The sequence below is a fragment of the Triturus cristatus genome, chromosome 7 (assembly GCF_964204655.1).
Source record: "Triturus cristatus chromosome 7, aTriCri1.1, whole genome shotgun sequence".
Classification (NCBI taxonomy): domain Eukaryota; kingdom Metazoa; phylum Chordata; class Amphibia; order Caudata; family Salamandridae; genus Triturus; species Triturus cristatus.
Window position 1 is genome coordinate 1,736,210,789 of NC_140590.1, and position 18,520 is coordinate 1,736,229,308.

The 18,520-nt window shown below is 47.8% G+C and overlaps 1 protein-coding gene across 3 annotated transcripts in view; it reads left to right on the forward strand.

Moving 5' to 3' along the window:
• LOC146812939 (uncharacterized) overlaps positions 1 to 18,520 on the forward strand; it is a 280,949-nt gene that overhangs the window by 83,757 nt on the left and 178,672 nt on the right. For all 3 annotated transcript variants that reach the window (XM_085619981.1, XM_085619982.1, XM_085619983.1), the window contains exons 2-3: positions 998 to 1,105; positions 5,757 to 5,864. In XM_085619981.1, coding sequence (XP_085476107.1) covers positions 998 to 1,105; positions 5,757 to 5,864 — 216 coding nt within the window. The remainder of the gene's footprint in view (positions 1 to 997; positions 1,106 to 5,756; positions 5,865 to 18,520) is intronic.

The following is an 18,520-nucleotide window of genomic DNA, read 5'->3' on the forward strand; positions in this document are numbered from 1 at the left end:
TAAGAGTATTCTCCATGTTGTCCATTCCTGTATGCCCCCGGCATCTACTAGGGACCAGTCTTGTATTCTGTAAGCGAGAGCATGAACATTTCAGATTGCAGCTGTTTGTGGCCATGTACTTGCAATACCAATATTAAACTTAAAAATGACCACCCCATATATTTTTAATTTTAAAATATCCCTCCTAACACGGATGAGTGCTGTGAAAAAGGCAAAGAAATGTTTTAGCTTTAATGCACCTCACTGGAAAGTATTCTTCTTATTGGCGCAAATGAAGTACTATTGGCTTTGTCTTACCGTAACCCGAAGACAGTTTAAACACAAGTGAATGACAACAAATAACAAAAGAGCAAAGAAAAGAACATGCATTGACCCACAAGTCCTGGCTCTGAAGTGCGCTTTACTGTAAGTGCTCGTGCACTTGTAATGAGGTGAAATGTCGTCACTCACAGTGTAAGAGAAGCAGTGTCTGGTGTGGAGCACGGTGCTCCGTGCTGTATGCTGTGGTGGGCAGAAGTAAAATGTGAATGAGAGTTGAAAAGGCTTTTATGTCATGGGGTGACTCAAAGCACCCAGGGCCGGACTAGGAACCAAAACCGGCCCTGGCAAAGTGCTCGGCCGGCCCCCTCCAGGGGGGTTGGGGGTGCCGCCGAGCTCTTTACCAGGGCCGGTTTTCGGCCAATTTTGTTACAGGGCCGATTTTGCAGCTATGTTGCAAAAACGGCCCTGTAACAAAAACGGCCCTGAGGGGCCCAAAACCTGCCCCCACCCGTGCGGCGCACCAGGAGATTGCCCGGTGCCCGCTACGGCCGGTCCGGCCCTGAAAGCACCCCAATGTATAAATGTAGCTTTTATGATTTTTTTTTTTTGTTTACATGTGGCTTGCCGGACAACTATACATTGTCTCCAGGCCAGACCTAAAAGATGAGAGGGAAGGGTCACGGCTAAGTTATGAATACATCTAAAGTCATTAATATTTTTATTGTTCTTATTTTAGGTCGCCGTGGGTGTCGAAAGTTGGTACAAATTGTCAAGAATCCTCGGTGCTGGCTTGTTGCTGTGGTGGTTTTGGCCCTCATGATTTCCGCTGCTGTGGTTGCTGCAAGTGAGTTGCTCTCAATTTATCCACAAACCTCTGAAGCCTGATGTTCCAGTGTCTTGAACTGTAGTATCTCGGTGTCAACACTGAAGAAGGAATACTGTTTGTTCATTAGATTTTGCTGCTAAGTTTTACTGCTAGCCCTAGGATATTCTCCTAGTGGGAGCCAGTAGCATGGTGTGCATCGATGCAACATTTTTCAAAGGGGCAGAGGGCAGGGCAGAGAAATAATTTTTTTTAAAGCTATAGTGGGTGTCTGAATTGAAATGCAGGAAAACCAATTCATGAAATCTAGGGAATGGACAGAGCTCGGCTGTCTAGCAAAAGCAGCTCCCCTACTCCTGGAGGGGAAACATCCTTTCCAACGTAGGCTTTACAATGCGGTACGTTTACTATGGTACAGGGTCAGACTGATTTGCATATGGCCATGTCTGAACTGGGGTGGCAGAGTGGGCTAAAGAACGGTGATGGATTAAACCCAGATCAGTTGACTGGGGGTGAGTGCTTGCAATGTTCAACACTCCGTCCATCATTTCCTTTAGTTTTTGCTTTGTTCGCCATAAGTTGGCAGGGTATGCTCAGACGTGAGTCCCTTGCTCACTTTGCCACTGGATTCAAGCAAGCCTGGCTGAAGACGGCTGAAATGCCAGAAACCGGTCCTAGGAAGCTTGTTTCCGGTCCAGGGAAGACCTGGCTTGGCAGTTCGGGCTGGACTGTTCCCATGAGGCACAGGGTCAGACTGATCTGCATATGGCCATGTCTGAACTGGGGTGGCAGAGTGGGCTAAAGAACGGTGATGGATTAAACCCAGATCAGTTGACTGGGGGTGAGTGCTTGCAATGTTCAACACTCCGTCCATCATTTCCTTTGGTTTTTGTTTTGTTCGCCATAAGTTGGCAGGGTATGCTCAGACGTGAGTCCCTTGCTCACTTTGCCACTGGATTCAAGCAAGCCTGGCTGAAGACGGCTGAAATGCCAGAAACCAGTCCTAGGAAGCTTGTTTCCGGTCCAGGGAAGACCTGGCTTGGCAGTTCGGGCTGGACTGTTCCCATGAGGCACAGGGTCAGACTGATTTGCATATGGCCATGTCTGAACTGGGGTGGCAGAGTGGGCTAAAGAACGGTGATGGATTAAACCCAGATCAGTTAACTGGGGGTGAGTGCTTGCAATGTTCAACACTCCGTCCATCATTTCCTTTGGTTTTTGCTTTGTTCGCCATAAGTTGGCAGGGTATGCTCAGACGTGAGTCCCTTGCTCACTTTGCCACTGGATTCAAGCAAGCCTGGCTGAAGACGGCTGAAATGCCAGAAACCGGTCCTAGGAAGCTTGTTTCCGGTCCAGGGAAGACCTGGCTTGGCAGTTCGGGCTGGACTGTTCCCATGAGGCACAGGGTCAAACTGATTTGCATATGGCCATGTATGACCTGGGGGGGCAGAGTGGGCTAAAGAACGGTGATGGATTAAACCCAGATCAGTTGACTGGGGGTGAGTGCTTGCAATGTTCAACACTCCGTCCATCATTTCCTTTGGTTTTTGCTTTGTTCGCCATAAGTTGGCAGGGTATGCTCAGACGTGAGTCCCTTGCTCACTTTGCCACTGGATTCAAGCAAGCCTGGCTGAAGACGGCTGAAATGCCAGAAACCGGTCCTAGGAAGCTTGTTTCCGGTCCAGGGAAGACTTGGCTTGGCAGTTCGGGCTGGACTGTTCCCATGAGGCACAGGGTCAGACTGATTTGCATATGGCCATGTCTGAACTGGGGTGGCAGAGTGGGCTAAAGAACGGTGATGGATTAAACCCAGATCAGTTGACTGGGGGTGAGTGCTTGCAATGTTCAACACTCCGTCCATCATTTCCTTTGGTTTTTGCTTTATTCATTTTGGTAGCCATTCCTTTATTTTGAAAAGAAGTGAAAGTACATAATTCTGTGATTTCAAGATCGTAAATGTATGTACTGTGAGCAATAAACGGGCGTCTAAAGAATTCTAAAACCAGATGTGTCAGCCTGGGTATGCGTGCTGCGCATGGTATGAAGAAAGCAAGGTGGTAGAAGATGAAGGGAGAAGGGTCCCTCGAGGGTTTGCCATGAAATCTCATGGGTGAAAGGTGTGATCCCAGATATATATATGTGTGTATCCCCAGATCCATTCAAAGGCTATCATCTCATTTTTGATTTTGTATACAACACCCTCCGCCTGAGCTAACCTTGTACATTCTGTAATTCTTCCATTTGTTGAAGGGACTCGCTGCTGTCGCCAGGGATGTAGTATGTGCACGTCTAACAACTTTATGATCTCTCTCTTCCATGTTGCTTGTAAGGGGGCTGAGCAGAAGGACTTCTAATACACAGTCCTGGCTCTCTTGGCAACCAAGAAGGTCAAATCTGGGAATCTTTGTTTTTACTTTATTTTTCAAATGAGAAAAACTACCCAATATGCAATTTTGTAGTTGTTTATTTTTGTGACCCATAACATGGGCTGTGTCCGACATCATCTCTGCCCAAAAATGTTGTATTTTGAGAAATCCAAAACATACGGACAATGTCTGCATGTGCAGTGTCACAGTGAGGACAACCACTGGATTTTGTGGTGTAGATAATGTGGATTCAATGCAGGGTACTGTATGCTCTGTGGAGTATATGGAAATTGAATTAATTTGAAATTGGCATTTTGGGAGATCTTCTGAGGGTATTCCAAGTTTTTGTTCCAGTCTCATTTAGTAAAGCATTGGCCAGTGATAGCCTCCCGTTTGTTTCTCAGGAGCTAAAGGCTCACTTTCATATAATGGCGGAGGACTTTACATAGCCGTGAGATTGGTCTTTGTTATAGTTGGGCTTGGAGTGTTGGATGTTGCAGTATGTTCTAAGCGCACTTCTATTTTGGCATAAAGGAGAACACTGCCTTTGTGTAACCTGTACTGGTCTGCCAAATCCTGGGGAATTTACAATGACCCCCACAGTGAAGTGGTCCCCTAAGGTGCAGAGCTCACCCTTTCCATATGATGGTATTTATTGGGCTAGAAGGTACCTTAATGCATGAGAAAATCTTTAAGAGGCACAGTTTGGATAAGTCAGATTGTATTTCTAACAACTGTAGGCACTACATAGGGAGTGAGTGTCCCACAGTGCCTGGTGCCCAGGAAGAGAAGCCTACATTATTCTCTGCTTTGGATTTATTGACATGTAGACCCTGTTTCACAGAAATTCTGGATAGCTATCCAGGGGGATATGTGCAGACAAATAATATCCCAAAAAGTCCTGTGCTCACAGGCCATCCACAGAAGTTGGAAGTTTCAGTTTGGACAATGTCACATGCTTTCTCTGAGGGCCCCAAACCAAGTCACTCAGAGAATCTAGCTCTTAATAAGCCACAAGAGTAACTTGCCAGCCTTATCGCTTTCAGTGTGGGATTTGCCCGCATATGCTCTGCAGTCTATACGGCATAGGTGCTCGAGCAATTCAGGATGCCGATGGCGAGCATCTTTTCAATGTGTCCGGCAGGATTTGCTACATCTTCCAGCTCTAATGCTTGTAGCGAGGACTCCACTTTTGCCAATTAAGGTCCGACAATGTTTTGGGCCCCATCATGGTTTTAATGCAAGTGTCCCTGACCACTAACTTAAAGCCTCCCATTCTAGGAATGGCGAGGAGGGCATGCCCTCATCTGAAATGTATTGTATCACTGTTTCTTGCATTGTTTGCCTGATCACATAGTCATCTTGTGACTTAGGTTGCAGCCTCCAGTTGGAATGGGGGTGGGGAAGCCTGCCCCATGCAAGTCCTACTTGTAGTGGCTTGTGGCAAGAGAGTGTCTTCCTTAAGTAGGTGATGTGAAATACATAGGTTTGTAGACTCTGGGAGGATACCACTCAGTGTTATCTGACATGCAGCCCATATGGATGCTAGCAGTAAGAGTATTCTCCATGTTGTCCATTCCTGTATGCCCCCGGTATCTACTAGGGACCAGTCTTGTATTCTGTAAGCGAGAGCATGAGCATTTCAGGTTGTAGCTGTTCGTGGTGAGCATATACTTGCAATAACAATATTAAATAAAAAAATGACCACCCCATATATTTTTAATTTAGTAATATTCCTCCTAACACGGATGAGTTCTCCTGAAGAAGGCAAAGAAACGTTTTAGTTTTAATGCACCTCACAGGAAACTAGTACTGTTAATGGTGCAAATGAAAAGTACTATTGGCTTTGTCTTACTGTAACCCGAAGACAGTTTAAACACAAGTGAACGACAACAAATAACAAAAGAGCAAAGAAAAGAACATGCATTGACCCACAAGTCCTGGCTCTGAAGTGCGCTTTACTGTAGGTGCTCGTGCACTTGTAATGAGGTGAAATGTCGTCACTCACAGTGTAAGAGAAGCAGTGTCTGGTGTGGAATAACTGTGCTCCGTGCTGTATGCTGTGGTGGGCAGAAGTAAAATGTGAATGAGAGTTGAAAAGACTCATTTATGTCGTGGGGTGACCCAAACCACCCCAATGTATAAATGTAGCTTTTATGATTTTTTTTTTGGGAGCGGTTACATGAGGCTTGCGGGACAACTCTAAATTGTCTCCAGGCCAGACCTAAAAGATGAGAGGGAAGGGTCACGGCTAAAAGTTATGAATAAATCTAAAGTCATTAATATTTTTATTGTTCTTATTTTAGGTCGCCGTGGGTGTCGAAAGTTGGTACAAATTGCCAAGAATCCTCGGTGCTGGCTTGTTGCTGTGGTGGTTTTGGCCCTCTTCATTTACGCTGCTGTGGTTGCTGCAAGTGAGTTGCTCTCAATTTATCCACAAACCTCTTAAGACTGCTGTTCCAATGTCTTGAACTATAGTATCTCAGTGTCAATGCTGAAGAAGAATTACTGTTTGGTCATTAGATTTTGCTGCTATGTTTTACTGCTAGCCATAGGATATTCTCCTAGTGGGAGCCAGTATCATGGTGTGCATGGATGCAGCATTTTTCAAAGGTGTAGAGGGCAGAGAAATAAACATTTTTAAATCTGTAGTGGGTGTCTGAATTGAAATGCAGGAAAACCAATTCATGAAATCTAGGGAATGGACTGAGCTCGGCTGTCAAGCAGAAGCAGCTCACCTACTCCTGGAGTTTACCTTCCAGTGCTCTTAGTCCTGCATTTAATGGTCATCAAAACATTCTGTGGAGCTTTCAAATCAAGACACAAACCAAATGCGTTGCATTCTCATTGCCGCAGCGAGATCATTCAAAGCCTTGGTCACCTGGACCACCTGCTCCAGGTTACAGAAGCAGGAAAGTATAACATGGAAAGCATGCATGTGCATCTATAATGTCCCCTACATTAGATCGTGATCCATGATTGTAAACCATCAATATTGTATGTATTTGAGAAAGTAATTTCATATAGGCACTTATAATTTTTCATGCATTGAGCAACCACAAGTGAACATATTGACGACAACCATGGATCGAGGCCACTTAGCGCTCACTCAAAGCAATTTAGAACTTTTCTTTTAAGTCGGTTTTCTATTTCACAAAAACAGTGAAGCCATGAATAAGGCACTCGGACCAGAGTTGTGGATCGATAGTTCGATGGAGCCTGGGACAAGAGTAGCAACAGACTACCAGCACAACCGCTTCAGCCCAGAAGCCACAGTCTGCCCCTTGGACCCCCAAACGAGTTTGTACAGAAAATGTGACCCTGAAATGTGATTTTTTTTATTTTTAGATCCGACTGTAATATCTTCGTTAGTATTAAGGACATATAGGTGATTTTTTTTTCCTTTCTTTTTTTATAAATAGCAGCAGATAACTGTGTCCATTGGCATTCCACTCTATATGAATAAACGTGACCCTGCTCTTTTGAGGATTCCAAAAGATGTATCGGCCAAAATCCCTGGCTCCGTCTGCTCATTTTATTATGCAGAACCATGCAAGGGTATCATTTAGTTAACATTTTTGTTGTCTGGATTTTTTATGATGAGGTGGTATGGAAGTTTATACATTTAAACAAAATAACATCCACTTCCACTCTGTACAGGTCAAGCATTCGTTGTACTAATGCTGTTGAAGGCTTATTTTTCCCTAGATTAGACTGATCGAAGAATTATTTGCTGTCATGTAATGACTCGGGATGAGGTTATTTGGGTTATTAGCTTACCTTTTTGCCAGCGTAAGTCTTTCCTTAACTGCCTTCTCTGTGACTATGCTGGCTGTTATTGTTGAGGGCTCTTTCTTAGGTCCTTAAAAGGTGAAAACAGTTGTGATTTGTCTTCAGGCTCCTATGTGATCAATAAATATAGCATGTCAGTTGATGCTGTCTAGGAGGCTGAAGGACTGAGTGATAAACTCATTCTACACTCACAGGACTCTTAGCCAATCAAGATAGTCCCCAGAGGAGTTGCCTGACAGTCTCGTGAGAGGTCATTGTTGAACAATGCAATGTTGAGGACTTGACAGATGACCTTCTTGATGTTCACACATTGTGTTTTTTGTTTTGTTAATGTTTATTGAAAATTGGAAAACAAATACATACATTGACTATTAACAGTTGCAGTGTGTAGTTATCGTAGCCAATTACAGTGCAATCTCCTCCTCTCTCATACAAACTTATGACTTTTTCAACAGGAAATGGCCTCTTCGATCTTACCACGGTCAACCTCAAGCAGCACCTTCCCTTCATGACATGCAGCTGCACACACCTTGTCTGACATAATACTTCCGCATGTGCAGGCAAGACCATCATTATTTCACAGTGTGTTCACCATCTATTTCTATTGCTCCCTCTGCCTCTCCTGTTTCTTTTCCCACCAAGTACTGCTGGTACAGTCACCAAAATCTCATTGCATGGCTCTGCGGTGGTAGCAAATCGCTATATAATTCAGATTGTGTGTCGCAATATATCATATCATATCTCTGGTCCATTCTGTAATGGTAGGTGCAAGTCCCCACGCCCACCGTATAGCAATTCTTTGTTTAGCAAACAACAGACCCATACCAATAGGTTTTCGCACATCTTTTGGCAGCTTCCCAGTGTTTCCCAAACAATGCCACCAGCGGGTTTAGTGTAAGTTTCAATCCAGTAATTTCGTTTAATATTTGGAAAATCTGTTTCCAGAACCTCACTATCCTCTGGCATGTCCAGGCTATATGCAGGAACCCCGCTGAGTCTGCCCCACGCCTCTCGCAATCTGCTGAGTCTCGCAGGCCATACCTAAATAGCCGTTCTGGTGTATAGTAGACTCTTTGTAGGAATTTAAAGTGGAGCAAACGATGTGAACCATTCAGGGAAACTTGCTGTGTGGACTCGCAACAATATCCCCATACAGTATCCTCTAGTGTCACCCCAATTCTGTTTGCCATTCTAGTCTGGCCTTCGAATAGTGATGTCATCTATAATCTTGTGTTATATCATAAATATTTGAAACTATCCTTCTAGGGGCCTTGCAATGCCATATGTGGGAGAGTGCCCTCTGCTCGGGAGGCTCCAACATCTTATCACCAAGCAGCTTGCGCAACTCATGTGTCACTCTATGAAACTGGAAGCGAGCAAGCTGTGTGGTATCCCCCACCTCCACAGCTAACTCATCCAAGCTCTGGGCCTTGCCCTCTGAAAACAGATCGCCCATCTTGGTGACACCAGGTCTTTCAAGTGCCTGTACCACTCCCTTCTCTCGGCTCAATGGCATCTAGTGACACCACGCAATCGTGGTCAAGGGGGAATAAAGAATCGCGCCCGCCTGCCTTTTCATTGTGCCACACATGCACCACTGAATTAACAGTCCAGGACTCCACTCCTTCTGATAATGACCAGAAACAACACTGCTGGTAGTGATTCAGGCGCTGCTGCCACCATTTCTATTAATAAATGTGGAGGGTGCATTTTCCTCGGGAAGCCAGTGGAAAACCTGGGATTCCTGGGCCGCTCTATAGTATAGCTCCAGTTCTGGAGCCCCTAGCCCTCCCATAGAATTTGGAAGTGTAAGAACATTTCAGCTGACCCGCCGCTGCTTCCCTGCTCAGGCGAATCTCGTCAGTAGAGAGCGACGTGTCTTAAAGATACACATAGGTAACACAATTGGGATGTTTAGGAATAAAAACAAGAATCTAGGTAACACCACCATCTTCATTAGGGATATACGTTCCAACAATGACAAAGGGAGGCGAATCCATCTATCCACTTCTTCCTCTAATCTGGTAATCAGTCTGCCATAATTTTTGCTTAGCACCAAAGCTGAATCCGTATTTACGCATATGCCTAGATACCGGATCGTGTCCGATGACCACTGTAGGGGATAGCCCAGTTCTACTGGTAGCGTAGCCGGGGTCAAAGAGAAAATTGACAATTTAGCCCAGTTGATTTTAAGGTCAAACCTTTCACCATATCGCACCACCTCATCGAGGATCTGGGTTAGGTTTATCTCAGGGTCCCTTACATACAACAGTGTATCATCTGCATATGCCGACACTGAGGTTATAGTCAGGAAATCTAAGCCCTTTATGACTATAGTATTCTCTTAAGGCACATGCAAGCGGCTCGGCAATTAAAGCATATAGTAGAGGGCACAGCGGGCAATCTTGTCGCGTGCCCCTCGATACTGTACTAGGGGACGTGACTATGTCACCAATTCGTATTCGAGCAGCTGGAGAGCTATATAGGACCCCCACCAGCCTGAGGAATATGTCTCCTACTTCCATGGACCTCAATATGACGTACATGAAATTCCATTCTACTGAATCGAAGGCCTTTTCGGCATCCAAAAAGACTGCTACAGCTTTAACCTCGGGTCTAATATGTTGTATGGCGCCAAAGAATGTTCTTAGATTGTACGACAAGTTGCATTCTGGACAAGTTGCATTCAGATTGCTCCGGGCCCACCATCAGTGGTACCAAAGGGGCAAGTTGGTTCACCAAGATCTTCGCAAAAGGTTTGGTGACAACATTGAGGAGCGATAGAGGCCGGAAGGATGAACATTCGCTCGGGGGTTTGCCGGGTTTTAAGATACTGACAATAAGTGCTTCTCTCATTGAGAGTGGCTTTGTCCAGAGGCCGGAAGAACGAACATTCGTTTGGGGGTTTTCCGGGATTTAAGATAGTGACAATAAGTGCTTCTCTCATTGAGGGTGGCTTTGTCCCCTCCTCCCCCATCTCTTCAAAGAGCATACAGTGCAGGATTAAGAGATCCTTAAATTCGTTATAGAATGCGACGGTAAAGCCGTCTAATCCAGGTGCGCGTTCCACTCTCATCGAATTCAAGGCTAGCAGGACCTTCGTGTGCATCCAATGGTTTCATAAGTTGTTCCCTATGTTCGTGGAGAGCCAAGGCATCTGTATGTGTTCTAGGTAATCTGAAATAGCTGTCGCATCCGTGGACCCTTTCGTACTGTACAGATCAGCATATTGATTGAATCTATCTGCAATTTCTGTAGTATCAGTCAGTAGCACCCCGTCCGCAACACGTATCCCTGTCACTTTCCCCGCCTCACTCTTGCCTCGCAGTAGAGCTGCCAAAATTTTACCCGGTCGCTCACGTTCACCATACGTTCTAGCTACAGCATACTTCCCCAAGTGTTTTATTTCACGATCTGCAATCTCATTATATTCTGCCAATGTCTCCTTTATGCAGTCAGCGATCAGAGGGCTGTAGTTCTCTATCGCTCCCTTTTCTAACTCTGCCAACCGCCCTTGCAGGCTTACCAGACGCTGTCGGATAGCTTGTAGGACCCCTGAGTGTTTAAACATGGCCACTCCCCTGATATATACATTGAACGATTCCCATATGGTGGAGAAACTCTGGACAGACCCAATATTGGTATCAAAAAAGCATTCTATATCTTCAGCAAGTTCAGAACGAAAAACGCTATCCAGCAAAGTGTATGGGGGAATCGCCATGTGAAAAGCGCAGGCTTCTTTCTCAAACTATCGATATCCAACAGTATTGGGGAGTGATATGAAAGAGATTGGGGTAGCACCTTTCGATCCTGCACCTATTAAAACAGGGGTCTCAGAACAAACCTGTAATCAATTCTGGTGTGCAAATTATGCGGGGCCAAATGAGTGAATCCCCCTGCACCTGGAGAGCCCTCCCTCCAAGCATCCAGCAAATCCAGTTCAACAGCGATATCCCATACAACTATGACCGCAGCAGGTTGATGTCGTACCAGACCTCTGGAACGATCCAACGAGGGCTCCAGCACGCAGTTTAGATCACCACCCTTAAGGATGGGCAAATCAAACCTAGCTCTCATGCGCTCTGGCAGTTCCTAATAAAACTGTGGGCAATCATAGTTATGGCCATACACATTGACTATATACCAGTCAATTCCCTTCCCAGTGCATCTGGAAATCACATATCTACCACCAGTTTCAGCTTCTAGCGCCTGTAGCTTAATACCTGATTTGGGATTAACCCATGTAAGTACTCCCCTGGCATGGGATGTAAACCCAGCTGCATGCGAGTTACCATGCAGGCACCTATGTGTTAGCATACTACTACCAACAGGAAGGTGGGACTCTTGTAGCAACGCACCGACGACCTCATGTCTCACTAAGTATGCAATAACCCTACGTAACTTTCTGAAGTCATTTAGCTCCCTTATATTCCAAATGAGCAATCGGATTTTGCTGCCTCTACCCTCCATCTTGGCCCTTTACAGTTGTTATGTCAGAATTGACCACATATAAAAAGGTACTGGCACTTTCTCCAGGCAAATCCTCAGATTTTGAACGTCAAGTACACACTGCATACACACCTCACAGTCATAGAAAATAACATATCCCCCCCCACACGCCATGCTAACCCCAACTGGACATTATCAACGCCATCCCTCCCTCCCAGGACCCTGTAACATTCTAAAATTAATTTGAATTTAAAGAACCAATCGCTTTCAGTCTTGTACTGGGTAGTGGGTAACACACAGGGGCGGATGTTACCGGCAGAACCCTTAAGTGCGTTTGTAAAGCATTGGATAAACTTGGCCATCATATTATATTATAAATTTCCTATGCAGCCCAGTGGATTTAGCACCACCAACACAAGTCTAATTGTACCCAGCAGTTCTATATGTCCGACATCTGGATCAGAATTACTTTGCGGCAGCAGCCAGCGACAACTCAGTCCCAATCAGTGTTCCGATTTGCAATAGGTAGTGCTGCCTATAATCACTGCTGACAGTCCAGCGCCAACCCTGTCCACTGGGCAACTACACTTCAAACTTAGATATCCTAATCAGAGCTTTATTTACAAAATACCTGCTTGTATTGTATGTAAGCAGTTCAGCTCACCAACTGCGACCCTTGTTTAGGCAGGTCGCTCCCCACGCCGCGCAGCTCCACCTGTCTGCGCCCGTCTCCCGTGCCCGCTGCTGCAGAGTATTTCGAGTGTTCAAGGCCCCTCTGGGCTGCCGCTGGTATTTGTTGTTAATGTTAATAGAAATTTATAGAGCGCACGTACGCCGATTGGCTTCATGGCGCTAAGGCTCAGAAGGCTGTCAGAAAAGACAGAAGCTAATCCTGTGTTAATAGCCATGTTTCCAGGGATTTCCTAAACTGGAAGAGGTCTGTGCAGGACCGAATTTCTAGCGGAAAAGAATTCCACAATTTGGGGGCGAGAGTGGCAAATCTGCGACCTCCTTGGCGTACCCGTTTGAAACCCGGGATAGAAAGCAGTGAGAGATGGGCAGACCTTAAATTGCGTGTGGGAGTGTGTCTGAGTATCATGCTGTTAATGAACTCAGGACTGGTGCCATGCAGGGATTTTAAAATGAGACAGCCCGTTTTGAAGGCACAACGCTGTGATATTGGGAGCCAATGTAGTTTCCTCAACAGAGGGGTAGCTGTATGCCATTTAGGTTGACGATATATCAGTGGTGCTGCCTGGTTCTGGACCATCAGTAGGCGCTTAAGCAAGTAGTGTGGCATGCCTAAGTATACAGAATTGGATTAGTCCAGGTGGGATAGAACCGTAGATATCATGACCTGATTCAAGGCGTCATGGCTGAGGAAACGGTGTATTTTCCTGATTTTACGCATTTGAAAGAAGCACTTAGAAACCACAGCTCCAACCTGAGTTTTCAGGGAAAGATCGCTGTCCAGAAATATTCCTAAAGTTTTGGCCGACGTGGACGGAGCAGGAGGAGAGCCAAGCTCTGAGGGCCAATAGTGGGGGCCCCAGTGCTTATGGCTATCCCCAGTGAGAACTATCTCTGTCTTGCCAGGGTTTAGTTTGAGATGATTAAGATCCATCCAGCTTTGGATATATAACATGGTGTCCTGGAATTCAGTGATAGAGTTGTGTGAACTGTCGACCCTGAGGATGAGCTGAAGATCATCTGCGTAGTTGAGGACCAGCACATTCCTGTCTTTAAGAGACTGGATCAGGGGCATCATATAGATGTTGAATAGATGGGGAGAAAGGGCCGAACCCTGTGGGACCCCACAGGTGGTATTACGTGGGGGTGCTAGAAACTGACCCAGATGGACAGCCTGAGAACGATCCTCCAGGAAGGAAGTGAGCCAACGAGCCGCAGTGCCCCGAACGCCAGCCCTCCTGACACGGTTGGCCAGTAATATGGTCGACCGTGTCAAAGGCTGCGGAAAGATCCAGCAAGACCAGGGCCCGGGAACAGCCTCTGTCAGCGTTATCCTGCAAGGTGTCCACAACTGTCAGGATCACAGATTCGGTAAAATGGGCTGGCCGAAAGCCAGCCTGATGAGGGTCCAAGTATTTTGATGCCTCTAAAAAATTAGAGGCATTTAGCTACGTGGCCCTCTAGAACCTTAGCCAAAAAGGGTAGCAGAGAGATCGGGCGGTAATTGGATAGGAGCCCGGGATCAGCTCCAGGCTTTTTTAAGAGGGGGACCACTACTGCTTTTTTAAAAGCCAGGGGGACTATGCCAGATGAAATGGATTCATTCAGTAATGTAAGTGCGGGGCCAGAATGGATTGCGAGGCAGTCTTTCAATATGTGAGGGGGGCAGCAGTCAGATGGAGCGCCTGATTTGATTTCCACTAATAGGTCTTGAAAAATCTTGTTACTAATAGTAGGAAAACAGCTAAGAGTCCTGTTGTTACAATGTACCACAGGGGGGTCTGGTGAGGAAGGGTGGGTGGGGATGCTGGCCTTTATTGAAATGATCTTATCAATAAAGTAATCATTTAGCGAGTTACATAGAACTTGAGAGGGCATGGCCTTCAAAAGAATACGCTCAGGATTGCATAGTTCATCAATTATGGAGAATATTTCTTTAGAATTTTTATTGGATTTCAGAATACGATTAGAGAAATGGGCTGCTTTGGCGGTGAGGATGCTTTCCTTGTAGTCTTTCCAAGCAGAAGTATACAATAGTTTTTTTTCCTGAGAGTACCTCAGACGCCACTGTCTTTCTAATTGGCGTAAGGCCAATTTCTGGGCCTTGAGGTCATTAGAGAACCTTCTTTGTGCCTTCGCACGGCGTGCTAATTAGACTTTTTTTAATGGGGCGTGCTTATTACAAGCATCAAGTAACCATTTGGATACCTTCATTTCCGAGGTGTTAACATCACAGCCAGGGGGTGGGGCTGTGTCAGCTAATGTGTTAAAGTCATCCTTATTAATGAAGTTCCACTTCCTGGCAAGGCCTCCTTCGGTCGCATTGATTTTCTTAGTGGAAAATCGTATCAGCTTAAATTTTAGCAGATAGTGATCGGACCAGATGCAGGGTGTGGCTAGAGGCGTAGAAGTAGTCAAGCCACTTGCCCATATTTGATCCAAAATCCGACCCTTCAAATGTGTGGGGGATGAAACTTGCTGAGTGAGGTTTAGATTTCTGAGCAAGTCTGACATCTCTGCCGATTGTGGCCCTTCCTGAGGGTCACCATACCAATAATTAAAGTCACCCACAAGGAGGACCTTGGCATGCTCAATCACAAGTTTAGCTATCTGTTCGCTAAGTGATAGCGGAAAGTGAGACATCTGCTTGGGTGGTCTGTATAGTAAAACACAGACAAAAGAGTCGTTAACCGATTCCAATTTTATAACTATGTTCTCGGTGTCTGTAAGAGAGAGACATGTCAAAGAGCAGAACCTGAGATTAGTATGAATGATGGCAGCATAGATGATGTAATAGTCAGGGGGGAGTGCTGCCAGCATATCTGGGGCAGAGTCAGCAGTGAGCCATGTTTCGGTCAACAGCAGGATGTCAGGTTTGTCGGTAAGCAAGAGTAGAAAGATATCCAACTGATGCTTAACCAGGGAGCGCGTATTAAGATAATAAATTGATATAGGCGCAACCCTAGGTTTGACCTGATTCCGGGGTCTATGATTATGGACGGTTGCGGTCTGTAGTTCAGGGAACCTGCTCGTTTGAGGAAGAGGTTATGAGCGACTAAAGGAGGCAAGGCCTCTTGTGAAAGGCACCAATTTAAAGTGTGCATCTTTTTCAGGGTAGTAGGTGAGGAATTGGGCATGGCAACTGGCCCCCGGGCCCGGAAGGGCGCGGACGGGCGCAGACGGGCTTGCCCTTAGCGCGCCTTCGGCGCGCCACCGGCGTACCTGCTGCGCGCGCCCGCTGCACGCATGCTCTATCATCCGCTTTTATCCCCACGAAGGGAGAACGTCTGGTGCGCTGCCCAAGCCCCCACCCAATATGTCCGCCCGCTCCTGCCTGCTCTGCGTGTGGGATAGGAGCGAAGCAGGTTCCGGATGGCCAGTACACATTAAGTCAGGTGAGCCCTGGGTGGTGGTCAGGTTGGGGGGTGAAGGATTAGCGGCGGAAATTAGGAAAATAATTAAATAAAACGAAATACCACTGACTTTTAAAAAGGCTCCCGGCTTCCGCCTCAGGAGTCAACCTGTTGTTGACTGTGTTGCTGGTATTCATTTTTGACAGTGTTACATTTTAATGTAATTGTACCCTAATTGTATTGTATTTTCACTGCCCTTTCCCTCCGCTCCGTTCTCGCCATCCCTTCTCCCACCGCTGCCTCACCTGCGGCCCCGCCCCCTTGCCATCTGTTTCCCTCGCCGTTTCCCGCCACTGAGTCCCCTGCGGCCCTGCCCCCGCTCCCATTCGCTGTTTAGCTGCTCCTCCCACCCTCCTCCCTACTTATGGCGGCCGCTGTGCGGCAGTGAGAGCGACCCTTGACCCTCGTTTAGGCAGGTCGCTCCCCACACCGCGCAGCTCCACCGGTCTGTGCCCGTCTCCCGTGCCCGCTGCTGCAGAGTATTTCGAGTGTTCAAGGCCCCTCTGGGCTGCCGCTGGTATTTGTTGTTGACTGTGTTGCTGGCATTTGTTTTTGACCGTGTTACATTTTAATGTAATTGTACCCTAATTGTATTGTATTTTCACTGCCCTTTCCCTCCGCTCCGTTCTCGCCGTCCCTTCTCCCGCCACTGCCTCCCCTGCGGCCCCGCCCCTTTCCATCTGTTTCCCTCGCCGTTTCCCACCCCTGCGGCCCGACCCCTGCTCCCATTCGCTGTTTTCCCACCCTCCTCACAGCTGCTCCTCCCTCCCTCCGCCCTACTTATGGCGGCCGCTGGCGCGCCGGAGGCACGCCAGAGGCAAGCCCGTCTGCACCCGTCCGCGCCTGGACCACGCCCAGTGCCAGAACCCCTGGACCCCGCGAACGCCACGACGCCAAACTCTGCTACGACGCCAGCACCGTCCACGCACTCAACACTGGCCGAGACCGCAACTGCTTCCAGGCTGCCCCGAAACGCACCCACAGACCCTTCTCCTGCCACACCTGCAGCTTCACCTGCGACAGAGCCACCAAATCTTCAAGGACAGAACCCAACCACCTCCGCTGCATACTCCTCAACACGCGCTCCGCACGCAAACACGCCATCGAACTATGGGACCTGCTCGACACCTCCGCCCCAGACGTCGCCTTTCTGACCGAGACCTGGTGGAACGACGCCTCGGCTCCCGACATCGCCATCGCCATCCCGGACGACTACAAAATCGCCCGAAGAGACCGCACCAACGGAATCGGAGGAGGAATAGCCGTCGTCCACAAGTCCACCCTCAAGGTCTCCACCCACTCAGATGACACCCTCCTTACCGCCGAACACCTGCACTTCCGGATTCACACCGACCCCAAAACCACCCTCAGAGGAACCCTCGTCTACAGACCCACCGGATCCCGGCCACAGTTCAGTGACGCCATCGTCGACCTCGTCAGCACCCACACTCTCACCTCCACGGACTACATCCTCCTCGGGGACTTGAACTTCCACCACGAGAACAACAACGACGCTAACTCCACCACCCTGATCGACAACGTCGCCAACCTCGGCTTCAGACACCTCGTCACCAATCCCACCCATGGCGCCGGCCACACGCTTGACCCCATCTTCTCCACAAGCAACCACGTCTCCTTCGTCCACTCCACCTAACTTTACTGGACCGATCATCGCTGCATCCACTTCACCTACAACAAGACCACAACGCACCACCATGCCCAACAGCTGCCCCGTCACTGCTGGAGCAAAGTCACCGAGGGTCAGCTGGCCGCCACCCTCGCCCTGAACCCACCCACCGAACCCACCGACCCAGACGCCGCCGCCCGCAACCTCCGACAGTGGATCAATGACTGCGCCAATACCCTCGCCCCGCTCAAGAAACCCTCCAACAGCAAGAAACCCACCTGGTTCACTGAAGTACTCCAGACCTCCAAACACACCTGCAGGAAACTGCAGAAGAAGTGAATCCACGAACAAACAGCAGACAGCCATGCAACCCACAAGGACGCCACCCGCAGATACCACTACCTCATTAGACTCGCCAAGAGATCTGCCTTCAAAACCCGCCTGGACAACAACGCATACGACAGCAAAGAGCTCTTCAGCATCGTGAAAGAACTCTCCAACCTCAGCGCCAACGACATCCCGCCCTCAAAAGAACTCTGCGACTCGCTGGCTACCTTCTTCCACCACAAGATCACTGACATCCACAACAGCTTCAACACACCGACTACCCTGACAACTCCAGACCCCACCGCACCCGCGTACCCCACCCGCCTCCACAGCCTTACCTCTTGGACCAACGTCAACGACGACTAAACCCGCAAGACCATGAACTCCATCCACTCAGGATCACCGTCAGACCCCTGTCCTCACCACATATTCAACTAAGCTGACACAGCCATCGCACCCCAACTTCGGAAAGTGATCAACACCTCCTTCGAGACAGCCACATTCCCGGAAAGCTGGAAGCACGCCGAGATCAACGTCTTCCTCAAGAAACCCAAGGCAGACCCCAAAGACCTCAAACGTCCGGCCCATCTCCCTGCTCCCGTTCCCGGCAAAGGTGATCGAGAAAATCGTCAACATGCAACTGACCCGATACCTTGAAGACCACAACATCCTGGACCCGTCCCAGTCCGGATTCCGGAGAAACCACAGCACTGAGACAGCCCTCATCGCCGCCACAGACGACATAATGGCCCAACTGGACAACGGCGAAACA